The 17,541-nt window shown below is 54.2% G+C and overlaps 4 protein-coding genes across 4 annotated transcripts; 3 read left to right on the top strand and 1 right to left on the bottom strand.

The window, feature by feature from the left end:
- The first annotated feature begins 136 nt into the window (after positions 1 to 136).
- Positions 137 to 2,834, top strand: BDY24DRAFT_186381 (WSC-domain-containing protein). The gene is made up of 16 exons (XM_076636362.1): positions 137 to 489; positions 565 to 631; positions 723 to 816; positions 897 to 984; positions 1,058 to 1,133; positions 1,205 to 1,273; positions 1,340 to 1,444; positions 1,520 to 1,550; positions 1,620 to 1,628; positions 1,704 to 1,790; positions 1,878 to 1,936; positions 2,024 to 2,167; positions 2,249 to 2,275; positions 2,343 to 2,402; positions 2,474 to 2,582; positions 2,664 to 2,834. Exons 1-16 carry the CDS (start codon positions 398 to 400, stop codon positions 2,801 to 2,803), a joined length of 1,257 nt encoding a protein of 418 aa, XP_076493442.1. The 5' UTR covers positions 137 to 397; the 3' UTR covers positions 2,804 to 2,834.
- Positions 2,835 to 3,784: 950 nt separating this feature from the next.
- Positions 3,785 to 6,364, bottom strand: BDY24DRAFT_400704 (uncharacterized protein). The gene is made up of 9 exons (XM_076641989.1): positions 6,048 to 6,364; positions 5,865 to 5,945; positions 5,302 to 5,773; positions 5,157 to 5,224; positions 4,966 to 5,069; positions 4,476 to 4,884; positions 4,365 to 4,388; positions 4,126 to 4,273; positions 3,785 to 4,030 (listed from the first exon to the last, which is right to left on the bottom strand). The coding sequence occupies exons 1-9, from the start codon at positions 6,080 to 6,082 to the stop codon at positions 3,959 to 3,961; spliced, it is 1,413 nt and encodes a 470-aa protein (XP_076493443.1). The 5' UTR covers positions 6,083 to 6,364; the 3' UTR covers positions 3,785 to 3,958.
- Positions 6,365 to 6,532: 168 nt separating this feature from the next.
- BDY24DRAFT_400705 (uncharacterized protein) lies at positions 6,533 to 9,429 on the top strand. The gene is made up of 13 exons (XM_076641990.1): positions 6,533 to 6,683; positions 6,810 to 6,989; positions 7,140 to 7,248; positions 7,336 to 7,541; positions 7,652 to 7,804; positions 7,876 to 7,932; positions 8,016 to 8,112; positions 8,189 to 8,253; positions 8,336 to 8,436; positions 8,514 to 8,886; positions 8,964 to 8,987; positions 9,070 to 9,210; positions 9,294 to 9,429. Exons 1-13 carry the CDS (start codon positions 6,679 to 6,681, stop codon positions 9,382 to 9,384), a joined length of 1,602 nt encoding a protein of 533 aa, XP_076493444.1. The 5' UTR covers positions 6,533 to 6,678; the 3' UTR covers positions 9,385 to 9,429.
- A 145-nt stretch (positions 9,430 to 9,574) lies between these two features.
- On the top strand, positions 9,575 to 17,498 carry BDY24DRAFT_186432 (uncharacterized protein). Its single transcript, XM_076636363.1, has 23 exons — positions 9,575 to 9,914; positions 10,040 to 10,360; positions 10,463 to 11,097; positions 11,214 to 11,719; positions 11,858 to 12,083; positions 12,206 to 12,631; positions 12,726 to 12,985; positions 13,048 to 13,116; positions 13,216 to 13,414; positions 13,483 to 13,572; positions 13,642 to 13,686; positions 13,755 to 13,949; positions 14,032 to 15,204; positions 15,271 to 15,460; positions 15,529 to 15,546; positions 15,616 to 15,743; positions 15,806 to 15,871; positions 15,939 to 16,094; positions 16,161 to 16,244; positions 16,316 to 16,454; positions 16,525 to 16,763; positions 16,842 to 16,967; positions 17,035 to 17,498. The coding sequence occupies exons 1-23, from the start codon at positions 9,677 to 9,679 to the stop codon at positions 17,362 to 17,364; spliced, it is 5,859 nt and encodes a 1,952-aa protein (XP_076493445.1). The 5' UTR covers positions 9,575 to 9,676; the 3' UTR covers positions 17,365 to 17,498.
- The last annotated feature ends 43 nt before the right edge of the window (positions 17,499 to 17,541 follow it).

Consider the following 17,541-nt stretch of genomic DNA (forward strand, 5'->3'; position numbering starts at 1 on the left):
TCACCACCGGAGGGCCGACTCTCTACCGACTACATGCATCTTCGACAGCCCAAAAGGGACCAAGCTGATTTCATCTTCATGAATCAAGGAGGAGAAATGATGACCCCTTCCTTCCTCCCCCTCTCTTCCGCCCTCCTCCTGTCTTTGACTCTTGTTCCCCTCCTCTCTCTCATCTTCCACCCTCGCTCCTCCTCTTCCCTTCTTCTATTCCCCTTCATTCTCTACTCTATCAACAACCCTCCAGCCGCCTCTCTTCCCTCTCTCACCATACGCTCGTTCAACTCAAGCACCTTCACCTTCGTTCCCTCGCTCTCGGTCAACAACTCCGTCGGAGACTTCCTTCAACCCTCTTCTCCCCTGACCTTAACTCCCTCGTTCTATCACCTCGCTCTTCACTATGAGCTTCTTCACCACCTATTCAAGCCTCCTCCTTCCTCTGCTGGCAGCTACCGTCCTTCTCTCCTCGTCGACCGATGCCTTCTTCATCCTGTGAGTCGTTTCAGCTTCAGCTTCCTTCTCCCTCCTTCCTTCCTTCAAAAGCTCAGGCACATCTTCCTTCCCTAGATCTCACCCCAAGACCCTCGTCCATACTCGTCTGGACCCTATCGTCAATCCTGGACAAATCTCTGGAGTTCGTCCTCGCTCTGCACTCGTTTCAGCCCTCTCGCTCTTCTTCGCTGACTTCCCTCCTTCCCTTTGATCCCTTCATTCTTTTCTTTCAGCACATGCACAACGTCGTAGGAGCCAACTCGTTCAACAGGTCCTACGACCTTACTCTCCAGCGCGAAGCTACGTGCACGACGTCTCCAGTTCAAGGTGAAACAGTTCTCTCCTCTCCCTTTCCTCTCCTTGTTCGTTGCTCGAGCTGAAACCACTCTCGGGTTTCTTCTCTTCAGCCGATCTCTCTACCTACTGGGCTCCTCAGCTTTACTACCAGGCGGAGAACGGAAGCCTGACTATCGTGCCGACGGCTTTCGTTCAGACGTACGTTCGCACGACGACTTTTCGTTCAACGACGAGCTGATCTGTTTCCCTGACTTGCCCCGATTCCCTGCAGCTACTACCTCAATCGAAATGGACCCAAGAAGCAAAAGATCAAAGCCTTCCCTCCAGGCCTTCGCATGCTCGCTGGAGTGAGTCTTTCGTCCAGCTCTCTCTCTCTCTCTCTCGTTCTTCTCTCCCTCCCTGACCTCGATCCTCCCAGGACCCCAAGCGGACGACCTTCAACGCCTCGCTCTTCACCAACACTGCCATTTCATTCGTCTGCCTCGATGTGAGTCTTCTGAGCTCTCATACTTCGAAGTATACGAGAGCTGACACTTTTGATTCGATCTTGAAGTATGCGGGAGGTCACGACAACGATCCAGCTTGGGCGCAAAGGAATAGCTTCTTCGAGCACGACTGCCCTGATGGACAAAGGCTCCAGATCAATTTCCCTTCTTGTGTGAGTGAAAGAGACCGAGGACGCAGGAGGAGACGAGGACAAGAGGGTCGAGCTGATCTCGATTCCTTTTCGCAGTGGAACGGGGTTGACCTCGATTCGACTGATCGTAAGCTCTAATTCCTCATCTTTCACTTTGGGACGATGCTGACTCTGAGCTTCTACCTTTCTTCTTCAGACAAGAGCCGTTCGTCGTCGTTTCACAAACTCGAGCTCGGCGCGTCGTCTCCTGTCTGACTTTCTCCCTTCTTTCGCTTTCCAGATATGAGCTACCCCATCCAAAACGTCGACGGGGGAGACTGCCCCGATTCCCATCCTATCCAGCTTGTCTCGCTGTTCTACGAGTTCGGTGAGTCCGAATCTTTCCCTCCTGAGACGCGTCCGTCTTGATCGCTCGAGCTGACGCGCTTCGTCCTCTTCCCTCATCTTCCTTCAGTCTACCAAACCAACCTCTACCCTTACCGAGAAGGAGCTTTCGTTCTGGCTACTGGAGATGTACGTTGAACTCTCAGCTGCTCTTCGACGTTAGAGTCTCGTTCGCCAACTGACTTCTCCTTTCTCTCTTCTCTCTCGATTTCGTAGACTACCGGATACGGAAACCATGCGGATTTCGCCGATGGATGGGATACGACCGTCCTCCAGAACGCTATCGATACCTGCCCTGACGATACCTCTGGAAACATCGAGATCTGCCCCGCTCTTGCGGCTTCGATCGACCGGTCGAAGGTTGGTGTTTCCTCCTGCTACCCTTCTGTTTCTTCTTCCTCTCGCTGACGTTTCGTCTCCTTCATCGTTCTCTTCGAGCAGCAACAAGCCTGCCAGCCCGTCAACGAGGTTCGTCGCTTCTTCTCTCCGTCTTCCTCCTCTCCACAAACTGACTTACTTCGTTCTTGATTTGTAGGTTGTCGACGAGGATACCGGACTCGGAACTTGGCTCTCTTCGCTTCCTGGAAACAACCCTGTCAGTCTCAGTCCTCCTTCTCGATTTTCATCTCGAGCTGACATCCCTCCGCTCTCGTTTGAACCGAGCAGGTCAAGGATTCGAGCGGTCAAGCCATCAACTCAGCCTCGAAGACAGACTACACCGAGACTGCAACGTTCATCTCCCCTGCTGGAGTCCTTCCTGGAGGATGGAAAGCTGGTGAGTAACACAATCGGACTCTCTTCGACTCGAGCAGGCTGCTCGAACTGACCTCCTCTTTCCGTTTTCTTTTCGTTCCAGAGGGCTGCTTCACCGAAGGCATCGGAGCTCGAGCTCTCCAGGGCTTCTCTCTCGTCAACGAGGCCATGACTATCGAAATTTGCTTGAACGCTTGCAAAGCTGAGGGATTCGCCTTCGCTGGACTGGAGTTCGGAAAGTGAGTCACCTCAACGCGTCTCTCATCTTTCAGCCCTTCCCTGACCTGTTGTCCTTTCTTTCCAGGGAGTGCTACTGCGATTCCTCGCTCGGAAAGGCTGAATCTACCAACGTAGCGACTCCAGCTCCCGTCTGCGCTGCTGTTTGCCCTGGAAATCCCTACGCCAACTGCGGTGGTGAGGACGCGTCTTGCCGTCTCTGCCCTTTTCTTCTTGCTGACTTTGACCCTTTCTTGTCGACTTCCCCAGGAGCTTCGACTCTCTCTGTTTTCTCCTACGACGCCAACTACGTCGCTCCCACTACCACTGCAAGCTCTCCCTCCGTCGTCGTCCCAACCTCCTTCACCGACGTCGACAACTCGAACTCGAGCTCAGACTCAGGCTCCGACATCGAGGTCCCCTCCACCGACGACGAAGACTCTTCCACCTCCTCTCCTACCACGGAAGTCGTCTCGTCCCCAGCCGGCACCGCCGTCGTCAACGAGGAAGCAGCCAAGGTTGACGTCGAACCCACTTCCCCCTCTCCCACCGCTCTCGACTCCAACGAAACCACCCCAGCCACCTTCGCTTCTGCTTCTCCAGCCCAACCGAGCAGCTCGTCGTCTAAGGCTAAGGCGAGGAGGATGAGGGCTCAGGCGAGGAGGAGCAGGATGCACCATCGAAGCCTGGGAGGAGGGCATTAATTAGTCGGTTCCCTCTCTTCTTACCGTTTCTTCTCCATTTTTTCTTCACTTATTTTTCTCTGGGTTCGTCTGCACGTTTTTCTCCCTCTCTTCTCTCACGTCGTTCGTCGAGCTAGTCTCGTCTTCGTTTTCGTTTCGTTCCGTTCCCGCTCAGCTCAGCTCTGGATCCACACCTCTCTCTTACGTTATCTCGCCTCTTCCCTCACGCACTGGTTGTTCATTGGCTTCGCTTCTCTTGGTTGTTTTCTTTGATAGAATTCTCATGCCTTTTTTTCGCTCTCAGTTTCGAGCAGGGGAGGGAGAGGGCAAAGTCATGAGTGCGAAAACGCAAGGAGAGATGAATCAAGAGAAGAGAGCTCGAAAACGGAGGTCAAGTGGGAGAGATGTGACGGTGTCATAAGGCTGCTATGCTAGAAAGATGTGAGGGAAGAAGAGGGAGAGGGGAGATGCACGAGGAGGAGAAAGGAGAGAAGAGGGTTCAACTCCAATCCGAACGAAGTCCCAAACCGAGTTTGGGTGGTGTCGGAGGTGGTGGTGTAGCTTGCTTGGACTGAAAGGAGTAAGAGGGACGAAGAGGGAACAGCGGTCAGTATATCGAAGCGGCAAGGGGAGAGAAAGAAAGAGGAAAGAGGCGACGCGACGAACCGTTTTCGAAGAAGACGACGCTGAATCGGCTCCGCGTGGGCCGCTTCCTCCGCTGCTAGTGGTGGTTTCCGTTTCGTGCTGCTTTTGCTGTTGGCGAAGTTGAGGAAGGAGAGAGACGAAGGTTGCTCGTTCGTCGGGAGAGTAGTCGCTGAAGGGGAGAATGAGAGAAAGGAAGGGGGACGTGTGAGTGGAGAGAAGGCACGGACGGCGGAGGGTGAAGAGAGAGATGAAAGACGAACGTGAGTTGAGCAATCAAAGCGTCTCTGCAAGAGAATAAAGGAAGGAAAAGACCCGTCAGTTTCGACGCCGACTCGAAACGAAGAGGAGACGAAACGAGGAACGAAACTCACCTCTCCGGCTTCTCCATCGCCTCCAGGAACCCAGCGAGCACGCCCAACAACTCAGCATCCACATCCTGCAGCCAAGGCAGTCCCAACGCAGCAGGAAGAGACTTCCCTCTCGACGAAGGAGGAGGAGGCGGCGGTGCTCGATTTTTATCCTTCTCCTCGTTCATCCTCCAGGTTCCGTTCGCTCCCTTCGCAGATGTGACGATTCGACCAGCTCCTGAGGAGACCTTTTTTCGAGGTGGCGACCAGGGAGGAGGAGGAGTTCGAGATCGAGAACGAGGACGTTGAAGAGGTTGTTCTCGAAGATTTGGAGGAGCGTGTCGCGCGTCGAGAGCGGCTTTAGTGACGATGGAGTTGGCGCCGGGACGATGAAACTTGACGCTAAGTCTGTGACCCATGAGTTTTCGACCTCCTGTTGAGCGAAATAAAGCATATCAGTCGATCGAAGGAGAGGAAGGGCAGAGGAGAGGGGGAGGGAGAGACGCGGACGAACGGTTCGCATCGTCTAGAGCTGCTTCCGCGTCGGCGGGATTTTCGAAGTTGGCGAAGCCGAATCCTCGAGATTTACGGGTAGCGGTATCTAGCATGACTTTGACGCTGTAGACGAAGGAGTGAGGGTGGAGAAGGCGGTCAGTGCGACGCGTCTGGATGGTCAGCGAACGAACGAAGGAAAAGCCGACGAACCTCGTAACGCGGCCGTAGACTCGGAAGTACTCCAGGAGGTCTCGATCTTGTGCATCGTAAGGAAGTCCCTGTTGAAAGACGAACGAGATTGGAATCAGTCTACGGCAGGTTCCTCGACCCAAATCGACGAAGGAGAAAGACTCACGTTTATCACGAGATTGCAGATATCGATGACGACATCTTTACCGTACGTAGGAGTGACGAGAAGGTGACGATGGAGTCCAATAGGGATCTCGAGAGCTGTAGGTTTCTTAGGCTCCTCAGGAGCGAAGGAAGAAGGACGACGTCGGAGGAACTCCACCTCCCTCTCCACCGCTTTCCTTTTCTCCCTGTCCTTTTCCCCGTCCTTTGACGATTCTCCGGATCTCCTTCTCGAGCTTGATGATCCTGTTTGACGTTGAAGGAACTCTCGATGGATCGCCTCTTCCTCTGGCGTAGGTTCGTCGAAGCGACGACGACTCGATTCTCGGGAGGGGAGAGGGGAAGGTGACCTTCGACGACGAGAGAGAGGAGGTGGAGTGGGACGAGCGTTGGGACGACGTTCAGGTTTTGAAGGAGCGGAAGAGCTAGAGATGGTGGCTGGAGGAGGTGCAGGAGGTGCAGGAGGGAGAGGAGAACTGTTGGGGAGAGAGAGAGGGAGGAGGAGGAGAAGGTCCAGGTGAGCTCGAGCGAGAAGGTGAGGTAGATACGAACCGAAGCTCGACTCACGCTGCCGAAGGTTGAGGTTTCGAAGATCTTTGAAGATGCAGTGGCATAGGGATTCCCAGCTCCTCGAGAAGGAGGCGAGATCTAAAGGAGAGAAGGAGGGAGGAAGAGTGGTCAGAGAAGGGAACGGGAGGAAGTGTTGAGCTCGACGAGGAAGGTGGAAGCTGAAGGGAAAGAAGGACTCACTCCCTTTCTGCATCGTCTTCGTCTTCGTAGTACATTCTGCTAGTTATCCAGCTGGCTCTTGACTGAGCGGGAGAAAGTAAGAGGTGAGAGAAGGATGGAAGGTCGATGTTGACGTCAAACTCGTGGAGAGAGCTGAAATGCGGACGAGCTCACTTCGAAGCTGACTCCACCCCTTACAGTCCAAATCTCTTCACTTTCGAACGTGCATAGATCTTTTCTCGCTTCAAGCCTACCTTGTTTGCTTCGAAATCTCAAGTTTGCTGCTTGGGAGGAAGGGGAAAGGGTGAGAAGAGGGAGGAGGAGGAAGAGTTGAGCTCACACTTCTTGACCCAACCTTTCACCTCGCCTTTGCGCCCATAACTGCCCTTGACAGGGTATGTGTTTTTAGAGTCGATGGCTCATGTGTATGAATGACTATACACTCGGTCTCAATTTTTGCTTGTTGAGCTGAGAAGCTCATTTTCAACGTCCTCCCTCCCTTCCTCGGCTCAATGGACCCTCCCTTTGACTCTCTTCAACCTCCAGCGCTCCAGCTCTGTTTGGACTCCATCCACGACCTTCTCTCTCTCCCTCTCTTTCGCCACTTCGTCTCCCTTCCAAGCTCTCAAGCATCAAAAAGCTACTAGACACGATGAGGTGAGTTCTGCTGTTCCTAGAGCTCCTGCCTTTCGCACTCCACCTTCACTCCCCCATCTCCTCTCGTCCTGACCTCCTCGTTCACCTCGCCACTCCTTCTTCTCCTCTCCTTCTTCTCCACCTCAGATCTACATCTCCCACCACCTCTCTCGTTCCATCTGAAGAAGAAGAGGACAACCAGTACAACGACAGTAGCGAAGACGAGGAGGACGAAGCCGAGAGGAAGAGGAGACGGTTTGGCAAGGAGGTTTGGAAGGCTATGAAGGAAGGGAAGCCTAGGAGTGAAGCAGTTTCGGCTTCGACTTTGTGAGTATCTTCTGCTCAAGTAGGTCTCCCTGATTGTAGTCTATCCCGGACGAAGGATGGGGAGGAGGAGTATGTAGAGGCAGAAGAGGCGAGGTGAGGATTGACTCCCGTAACTCCCTCGCTCCTTTCGTTCGTTCCCTTCCGAACTAGGACGAGGATGCGCTGGTCCGACTCAGACGCTGCTAAGGTCACCAAAAGAGTTGAGAAGTACCTCTCCAAGAATCGAGGGAATACCTCACAACGGGAGTATGTAGAAAAGGTTCTCGCTCCGCCTCTCCTCCGTGGGTTCGTTCCCGTCCGTCAAACTGATTATCTTCCCTTGTTCTGGTTGTCATTCTCGTAACAGCACCTCAAGAACGCCTTCCCTGGACGACCATTGCATTCGACAATGGCCAAGTTCAAGGGGACCGTCCGCCAACTCTCTTCGTCCAAGTTGAAGCCGAACTCGTCGAAACTCGTCGAGGAATCGGACGAGGAGGAGGTTGTGAAGGCTGTTTCGAAGAAGAAGGAGGAGGGAAGTGGGAAGAAGCCCAAGAGGAAGAGGGGGAGAAGGTGAGTTGGTTGGTGGCTTTGAGGCTGGAGAGGGAGGACGAGCGGCTGCTCGATGTAAGCCTGACTCCTTCGACGCGTCTTTCTTCTTCTTTGTTCTCGAATCGCACCAGGCTGGTCTCTTCCGACGAGGACGAGGATGCAGACGACCAACGAGATCGACAACACGAACCCGATTCTACCAAGAAGAAGTCGAAGGAAGCGAGCTTCGAGGTCGAGGAGGATCAGCACTCGGGAGGGAGAATCGACGCGTCTACTCGTCACTCGTTCGTTCATCTTTCCTTCCGTTCTACCCTCGAGACGAGAGCTGAGCTTCTTCTGTTTTGCTTTCCTACAGGTCAAGATCGTCACCGGAGGTCGGGTCGTCTCGCCCTGATCGAGAGTCGTCTGCTGGGTTCGTTCTCCTTTCACACTTCCTCGTGGCCGCTCGCTGCTGACGATGCTGATCGATCTTCGTCCCTTCGCTCTACCTCTCAGGGCCAGACTCCCTCCGATCGGTTTTGACAGCAACAACGACTACAGCAGGAGTTCGGGAGGATCGGGTCCAGATTTCCCTCGAAAGCTCAAGATCAGGGTTCGTCTCCTTCGCTCTCCTTTCGATACCTCGGGCCTGGTCCTGGTCTAACCTCACTCTCGACTTTCTCTTGCAGGAGTTTGACCACGCCGTGACGGAGGAAGACCTCCGAGTCCTTTTCGAGCCGTTCGGTCGCGTCAGGTTCGCTTCGGGTCTTCCTTTCGACACCGCTCTGGCTCACCTTCCTTCTGTGCTAACCTTACTCTCTCTTCGTATTCTTAAGGATCGAGGTCAGCAGACACCGAGCTGGTCACAGCCTGGGTTTCGGGTTCGCCGAATTTGAGCAACCGGAGGACGCCAGGAGAGCGAAGACGAGGTTGGACGGTGATGCTTCTTCTCTTCTGATTTTTTTTTTTTGCTTCGTGTGCTGACTTATCTTCATTTGAATTGCTTCGCTTCAGGAATCATATTCCGAGGGAAGCCACTGGAAGTGTTCGGGTACAGACCTCGACCCGACGCGTCTTGTCCTCCTCCTCCTCAAAACGACCCTTCCTACTCGTCGTCCAACGATACGCCTCACCCTCTTCCACAACAGCAACACTACCAACTCAACTCGTACGAGCACTCCTCTCCAGCAAATCATCCTCGTTCAAACGCCAACTCGACCTACTCGCAACAAGCTCCGTCTTCATCCTTCCTTCCGAACAACTCCACGTTCGGAATTCAGCCTCCTCCTCAAGCAGCTCAGCAGCAGCCTCCGAAAGTCGAAGATGCCGTCGCTTCTCTCGCTCTGATCCTGAAGGCAGCAGTAGCTGAACCTGATCCTGCGGCGTTGTGAGCTCCGCCGTTCTCCCTTCTCCGTCTCTCTTCCTTCTCTCCTGACCTGCTTCTTCTCTTCTTCGTTCATTTAGGGTATCCATCGTTCAAACTCTAGTGTGCGTCCATCCTCGCTCCCTCCTCATCTCTAGGTCCTCGTCTGACGAGACCCAACCTCTCCTCCCCTCCCTCTTCTCTCAGCCCGAATCAAACCCTCCCTCAGATCATCGCCTCCTTCATCGCTTCCGGCTTAGCCCAAGCTGGGGGAGCATCGAATCAAGTCCCAGTCTACCCTTTGAAGTCGTCGGATCAAGGTCCTTCGACGTCGTACGCGTCGAGCAGGTGTGTCGCATCTCGTTCTTCTTCTCGTTTTTCTCAACCTCGGCTGACCTCTTCTTCTCTTAATTCGTCTCGTTTGATCCCAGCAATGGAAACGGCCTCAGCCTTAACACACCTCAGGATCCTAGGTTGGTTGGAGGAGGTGGAGGTGGAGGAGGGTCGGGTTGGGCGAGGTGAGGAGGAGGACTTTGGGTTTCGATAGCATCTCGATTTTGTTTTCGGCTTCAAATCTAACTTTTAGGAACCGCCACTCGAGTTTCTCAAACTCGACCTCGGAAGAGGAAGGGAGATGCTCTTCTTTCTAACCCAAGCTTTCAAAAACAACTAGAAAAGAAAACAAAAACGAGCTCCGAGAATCCGATCGACCCCTCCCTCCCTCTTCTCCTCACACCCCCTATGTCGTTCCTAGAGGAGGTCCTCGCCCCCTCCTCATGCTCTTTACCACCAACTACGACGACGACCTTCTTGAATGAAAACCCTCCTCATCGACCTTCCAACTTGTCCTCCTTCTGCTACTTCCATCAACCTACAAGAGGAGGATCTTCAACGAACGACGGTGGCCGAGCTTTTGGCTCTCTCGCTAGGGGCTTTGAACGAACGAGCTGGATTAGTAGAAGGGGTGGATGAGGACTGGGGTTGGGGACTGAGAGGATGGGACTGTAGGACTGGAGAGGAGGAGGAGGAGGAACAGGTGAAGAACTGGGACGGTGAGTCTCGAGAGGAGGAAGGAAGGAAGGAGGAGACGTTCGGTGAGCTTCGAGCTCAACTTCGTTTTCGTATGCTGACTCTCCCTTCCCTCCTCCTTACCCTTTTTGCCTCCGCATATATACAGACCTCCTCTCCAACACCTCTTTCCTACCTTCGCCCTTACCCTCGCATCTCTTTCTCACGCCGTTGAACTCTCGGCTCTCTCTCTCGTTCCTCTCTGTCCCTTCGATCCCTGATTACTCGACTCTCGCCGTCTACGCTCTTCCTACGACGACTGCGGAATCTCTAGTAGAGGAAGTGTGTGAGAGGATGGGTTTGGTGAGGAGGATGACGATTGGAGGGGAGACGAAGGGGAAAGGGAGGGAGAAATGGGGCGGAGGCGAGAGGGTCGAGTATGCTTTGGAGGAGGTTTGGGAGCCGAAGGGAGCGAGTAGAGGGAAAGAAGGTGAGTTCGGCGACTTTCGTGTATATGTACCTTCTAAGTAAGGAAAGGAAGTTGCCGGCTGACTTTTTCGTTCCGTCTCGCTCCGTCATTTCTTCGTTCAAGTCGCCTACCCCGTCCCGCCGTCGACGCTCCTCACCTCCATCCTCCTTCAACCCTTGCACCCTTCTCCTTCAAAACACCACCACAACCAAACACCAGCTTATCGGTTCTGCATCCCTCAATCTTGGTTGCTCAAACCGACGCCTACGTCCTCAACCATCTCGTCCATCTCTACCTCCCTCGGAGACGACGACGACGCGGACGAAGAAGAAACCTCGACAACGCTCAAAGCGTCCCATTCCACCACTTCTCATGGATCCCTCTCCTTCTACGAACCACCTTCAGCAACCTCCTCTCCTTCACCAAGGCCTCAACCAGCAGCAACAGCATCCAAACCAGCAGGCGCGAGACTGTCCCTCTTCGATTCGATCTACTCGACTTTTTCCTCGTCCGCGTCCTCCCCACCTACGACAACCACAACGACGGCAGCTTCACCTCCTCAAGCGAGGAAGATCCAACAGGAGAGTCATGGTCAAAATCGGAACAGCGTCGTGATCGAAGCCATCTCAGAACCGATGCCTGCTGGGAGAGGACTTGGCCTCGGTTTGGAGGGAGGAGAGCAGGACGAACGAGTTGGAGGAACTGGAGCAGGAGAAGAAGAGGTTGAAGTAGAGGAGGAAGAGTTTGAAGCTTTGATGGTGCGTCTATTTTCATCTCTTCGACTATCGAGTTTGAGTCGAGTCGAGCTCGAGCTCAAACCGACCCTGACCTCGACGCGTCTTCTCTGTCCTCGGTTCGTTCCTTCGCTCACCAGGACAATCTCAACCTCCACGGACCCCAACGAACCGCCATGACCTCCCTCACTCCCTCTCGCAAAGCCTACCTCCTCGCTCAATCCCGAGCCAAAACCTCCTCGACCACCAACAACGTCCCTTCCTCCATCTCCCGAGCCACCAACCCAAGCAAAGCACGAACAACAAGCCATAACCCTCCTCCCACTTCCTTTCGAGGTCCCTCCGCTACTCCTCAAGTGCTGGAACAGCAGAGAACAGGAGCGAGCGAGCCAGCGAGTGTAGGAGCCAGCTGGAGTAAACGGTTCTCCGTGGCGAGTCTGGGTAGTTGGGGAGAGGTGGTTCCGGCGACGACTTCGAGCCCCGAAGCGGAGACTGGAGTGGGAGTGGCTGGAGCGGTGGTGAAGCAGAATACGGGCGGAGGGTGGGGTGGGTGGTGGGGTGGTGGGAAGGAAGGAGGAGGGACGGGAGAGGGAGAGAAGGGAGCGATGGGAGGGTTTGGGACGTTGGTTGATGAGATTGGGAATTCGTGAGTCCTTTGAGTCTTTAGATTGTTCTGGGTTGGGTTGAGGAACGAGCGCAGATTGAGAAGGGCCAGGAGAAGAACATATGAACGAAACTGATACGCGTCTTTCCCTTCGGTTTCGTTTTGTTTTTCGTTTCGCAGCAAACTCCCCTCCACCCCTCTCCTCAAGAGGATTCTCTCCCTCCGAGTCGCTTTATCCACCGCTCCTCTCCCTACCATCAACGAGTTCCTCGATCTCGGAGGACTGGACGCGCTCGAAGGTCTGCTCGGGAGGGTGGTGAGGTTGCCCGAGTCTGTCAAGGGTGAGGTGGGCGAAGCGGTTTTGCTGGAGAGTGTGAGGGTCGTGAGGGTGCTGAGTAACACTGAGGTGAGTGGGCAAGCAAGGGAAGAGTATAAAGGAGGGGTGGGAAGAGAGGGAGATGAAGCAAAGAGACGCGTTTTCGCTGACCGTTCCTTCTCGTTTTCGTTCTCGTTTTAACTATGATCTAGCCCGGATTCCAAGCCGTCATACACCGACCTCTCCTCATCACCTACATCACCTTCACTCTTCACACCTCCTTCCTCAAACTTCGCTCCCAAGCAGCCGACGTCCTCGCTGCGATTTCCGTTCTCGGAGGCTCGAAGCTCGTGCTCGCCGCGTTCTCGGAGTTCAGGGTTGCGTTCGAGGAAGGGTTTCGGTTTGAGTGGCTGGTGGCGAGTTTGAGGATTACGAGCGGTGAAGGAGGAGCTGGTGGAGAGGAGAAAGGAGAGGACGGAGGAGTGGGAGGAGGAGAGGAAGACGGGCAGTGGGATTGGGATTGGAGAGCGAGCGCGATGGCTTTGGTGAACGCGATTTCGAACAGTTCGGAGGAATTGGAGGAGAGGGTCATGCTGAGGGACGAGCTTGGGAGAAGAGGGCTGAATGAAGTTATCGTTGTGAGTCTCCCCGTTCCTCACTTCCCGTCCCGCCTTCTCTCCGTTCTGACTCCCTCGTTTCCCTCCTTCCTCTCGTTCGTTTCATCGCCCTCAGGCCATGCGTTACATGTCCCCACCCGAAACGCTCATCACCCAACTCGACCTCTACGTCGAGGAGAAACAAGAGGATCTCGAAGACCTCCGTTATCAAACCATCGACGCTCACCATCTCCTTCATCACGCCGACGGAGATGACAGTCTCGACTACTCGTTGGGACAGCTGGCGAAGCTTGCGCAGGAACATTCGGAGCTTTATCCTGTGTTGGTGGATACGGTGAAGCGATATGTGTTGATCCTCGAGAGGGAGATCGATAAGTGAGTTTGGATTTTGGCCTCAGGAAGAGGGAACAAATTGCTGATCTTTCTTTTCCGTACAGCCAACTCAAAGCCGACCTTCTTTCGGTTCTCGACAAGTTCTTCGAACATGCTGCTCAGCTGGATAACCTGTTCGTCCCTCTCTTTCCCTTCGTTCCGAGTGTCCTCCCTTTCGTCGCGTCGCTGACTTCGTTCTCTCCCTCGCCCTCTCTCGGTTTGATCTTCATCAGCGACGACGGCTGGAAAGCCTTCATGGCTCTCTTCCTCCAATCCATCCAACCCATCGTCCCCGAACCCGGAAGCTTCAAGGCCAAACGATCGTCTCCATCGACACCCTGCCTCGAACAACAGCAGCACAAGGGGATTCCGTCGGCCTTCGTGGAGGAGATTGAGGCGCTTCGAACGAGGGTTGAGGAGCTGAGTGATGAGGTTAGTTGGATTTTACTTTGTAAGAGAGATGAGCTAGATGACTAACGCGGTGTTTTGGTTGAGAACAGAGAGCGAAGTTGAAGGATGAGCTGTCGACGCAGATAGCAGAGGTCAACACCTTCCGAGCTTTGCCTTCGAGTGTTTCGATGAGCTTCTCAGTGGGTCCTGAGGCTCTTCTGTCTTTCGAACCATCGACTTTCCTCGCTGACCTTCCTTTCAACCCGCAGAGTTCGAGCGACGCTCCTGATCCTATCAAGTCCGCCGAGAAGGAGGTCAGCTCTCTCCCGCCTCTGTTCCTCTCTTCGAGCCCTGGATACTGACTCTTTCTTTCTCTCGTCAGTCACCAAACTTTCACGGTCTCGTCCAACGTCTCGTCCTCAAGGAAAAGGAGGTCCTTCGTCTCCAAGCCGAGGTCACCCGGTTGGGCAAGTCAGGTCCGGCTGAACCTCGAGAGTCGGACGAGAAGGCCAAACGAGATCGAGATCGAACCAAGTTCAACACCCTCGCAGAGGAGGTGCAACGAGCGAAGACTGAGGTGAGTCCATTTCTCCGCAGCGCATCGTTCGTTTGACGAAGTGCATCGCTGATCTCTTCTCTATACGATTGATTTCCTTCAGAACGCCGAGCTCGAAGGACTTCTCAAGGAAGGCAAAACCGAGATCAAGTACCTCAAACTCGCTCTCGAATCCGTCCACTCTCGCTTTCAAGCTCTCAACTCCTCAACAACGGAGGAAGCCCAACCAGCTCGAGATCTCGACCCTCAGATCATCGCCACCGAAGCCATCGAGAGTCTCACAAGGAAGGAGGAGGAGATCATCTCTCTTCGAACAGAGGTTGAGAGCCTCAAGAGGCAGCTCTCTACTCGTCGTCCGACCTTGGTCAACTCGTCGGCGCCTCCGGTTCGATCCGAGCAGGACTTCAAGGCTCGAGTCGCTCCACCACCCCCTCCACCATCGATACTTCCCAAACCTCAACGATCACCCTCTTCAGAACCGTCTCCTCCTTCTTCAAACCTGCCACTCTCCCCTCCTCCAACTTCGACGCGACCAACTCCGCCAACCGTCGTCTTCCACCCTTCCGTCTCGACCGACACCGTTTCTTCTGTCTCCAGTTCAACTTCAGCAGCCCGACCAGCCTTCCTTGCTTCCATCACCAGCAGGTCAAAAACAGCCGTCGTCGATGAGTCGTCGAATCAACCGTCATGTCCTGCTTCTCAACCTCGGAACGCTCTCATGGCAGCTCTTTCGGGACGCAAGCCCATCGCCGCTCACGACGAAGCACCAGCATCGGAGGCACCTTCTTCGTCTGAAGTGGAGCCCCGTCGAGCTCTCATGGCTGCTCTTCGGAAACCGAGCTCGACACAGGCAACAGCAGGAGATGAGTCGAGCCCTTCGACACCAACCGAAGTCGATCCTCGTCGAGCTCTCATGGCAGCCCTCCGGAACCCAAACCCTCCAACGAAGAACGGATCCTCGGAGTCTTCTTCTTTGGATCCTCCAGCTCGTCCAAACCTCGCTTTCCTCTCCGCCATCTCGAATCGAAACCCTTCCTCCTCGTCGTCGCCTTCGCCTTCTTCAACACCTTCCTCGAACGGACCACCCGGACCTCGTCCAGCTTTCCTCAGTGGTATCACAAGTCGAGGTCCTCCAGGAAAGGATGGAGATGCGAACTCGGGAAGAGCTGCTCTAATGGCTGCTTTGGGAGGAGGAGGAGGAGGAGCCTCGTCGTCGCGTCCGAACGGTCTTTCGTCGGTTCCTCGTGCTCCGCCAAAGCCTATCAAGAAGCTCAAGGTGAGCTTCTTTCTTCAACTCCTTGTCTCGATGCTCTCTGATCTTTGGTTCTTTGTGTGTCGGCAGCCCTTCTTCTGGAAGAAACTCGCCTCGGACGACCTGGGCAAGACGATCTGGAATGACCTTCCCGAGGGCTCGCCGTCGCTCGACCTGGGAGATCTCGAGGACACGTTCATGATGGGTGCTCCTTCTTCTACTCCGAGCAAGATGAGCCTCTCGGCGAAGAAGCATCAACCTTTGACCCTTCTGGATATCAGTGAGTCGCTTTCGAAGTCGAAGAACGATGAGCTCGATCTGACCTTGGTCTTTCTGTCGCATTCTCAGCTCGTTCGAACAACGTTGGTGCGTCTCGTCTCTTCTTCCTACTTTAATTCAAAAATAATGGGCTGATGACCTTCGTTTCGTCTTCAGGGATCATGCTCGCTCGACTCAAACTCCCGATACCGAAGATTCAACAAGCAGTCCTTGCTTTCGACGACGAGACGTTAACTCTGGACGATCTCAAGGCTTTGAGCAAGCTCCTACCCACGAGCGACGAGGTCAGCTCTGGTTTTCCTTCTCGCCTGTTCTCCTTGAACTAACCGAATCTCCTCGACTCCAGATTGGTCGAATCGGAGGCTTCGAGGACGTGTCGAAGCTCGCCAAACCGGATCAGTACTTCAAGGAGGTTCGTTCCTTTCTTCCTTCCTCCTCTTCCGTCTCAGAGCTGATCTGACTTTATTTTAATTCGACAGATCATGACCATCCCTCGACTGGTCGAAAGATTCGATTGCATGCTGTTCCGAAGGAGACTCGAATTCGACGTGGCTGAGGTCGTACCGGATCTCCAAGGCCTGACTTCGGCTGCGAGGGAGCTGAAGGATTCGACGAGGTTCAAGGGAGTGCTGCAGGTGGGTTATTTTTACTTCACTGCTCAAGAACGTCGAGGCTGACGAGCTCTTATGTAAACCCTGCAGGTCGTTCTCGCTGTCGGAAACGCCTTGAACGTGTCGACTTTCCGAGGAGGAGCTGGTGGTTTCGGGATGGACGCGTTGCTGAAGGTAAGTCTAGTATGTCTCACTTTTTATAGCTATTATTGGAAACTGACCCATCCCTTGAGCGATCTTCCTAGCTGAAAGAAACGAGGACCGCCAAACCGACCCCAGAATGCCCGACTCTGCTTCACTTCATCGCTAAACTCCTCATCAAGACCTCGCCTTCGCTCGTCCTCTTCATCGACGAAATGCCTCATCTACCAGCAGCTGCTCGAAGTGAGTTCGGTCGGGTCTTCATCCTTTTCCTTGCTCTCCTCGACTGACTCTCGTTACTGCTTTTTTCCAGTCTCCTTCACCTCCGTCCTCGGATCCGTCTCAACGATCGTCAACGGTCTCGACAAGGTCAGGTTTGAGATCGACACCCTCAGAGACCTTAAGGCTTCTCCTCCTGCCGATCGGTTCATCCCCGTCATGTTCAAGTTCTCGGAGGAGGCTGCCATGTCGGTCGAAAGAATCAAGAGAATGGGAGCAGCGATTGATGGGGATCTGAAAGGTTTGCTGGCGTACTTTGGAGAACCGAGCGAGGTAAGATCACTTTCCATCTACTTTGGCTCATCTCGAGACGCCCTGGGCTGACAAGATCTCTTCGTTTCGGTCGTTCAGGGTCCCGAATCGACGCGTCCAGAGGACTTCTTCGCCATGGTTCTCTCTTTCAGTATCGCTCTCCAGAAGGCCGCTGCTGAAGTTACGAAGCACCTTGCTCCCTCGGTCATCGTATCATCCAAACCTGTGCGCTCTTGCTTCTTCTTTCTTATCCGTCTTCGTTGCTGATCTTCGCTCTTCGTTTCACCTCCAGTCCTACGGCCTTCGACCCTCCAACCTCTCCTACACCACCGCTTCCGGAACTCCGTCCAACTCCCTCCTCTCCCCACCTCTCAACTCTTCAACTTCATCCACCAAGAGCGTCGGCAAAGGAGACCTCGATGAAGCCATCCGATCGCTACACGGAGGTCAGCGACGAGAGAGGGAACGAGACGCGGTGAGGGAGCAGCCGACGAGGCCTCTCAGCAAGATATTCCTCGATGGATCGAGCGGAAACAGCATTCGAGGGACTATCGGGACGAGGAGGAAGGCAGCTGGTGGGCCGAGAGCAGGGCTCGGAGGGTTGTTCGAGGGAGCGAAGTAGACGACGCGATGATGAAGACTCGGTTGATTGGTTCTGTTTGACTCCTGCGATCCCCGTATTTAGACCTCTCTCCTTTCTGCTTGTTTGCATATTACGAAACGATATCCTATACTTATGATTCTGACGAACTTCAAGCGCAACCAAGAGACGGACGGGGGCGAGAGTTCAGCTTGCGCA

Source organism: Mrakia frigida (assembly GCF_051309035.1).
Source record: "Mrakia frigida strain ATCC 22029 unplaced genomic scaffold BDY24scaffold_35, whole genome shotgun sequence".
NCBI lineage: Eukaryota > Fungi > Basidiomycota > Tremellomycetes > Cystofilobasidiales > Mrakiaceae > Mrakia > Mrakia frigida.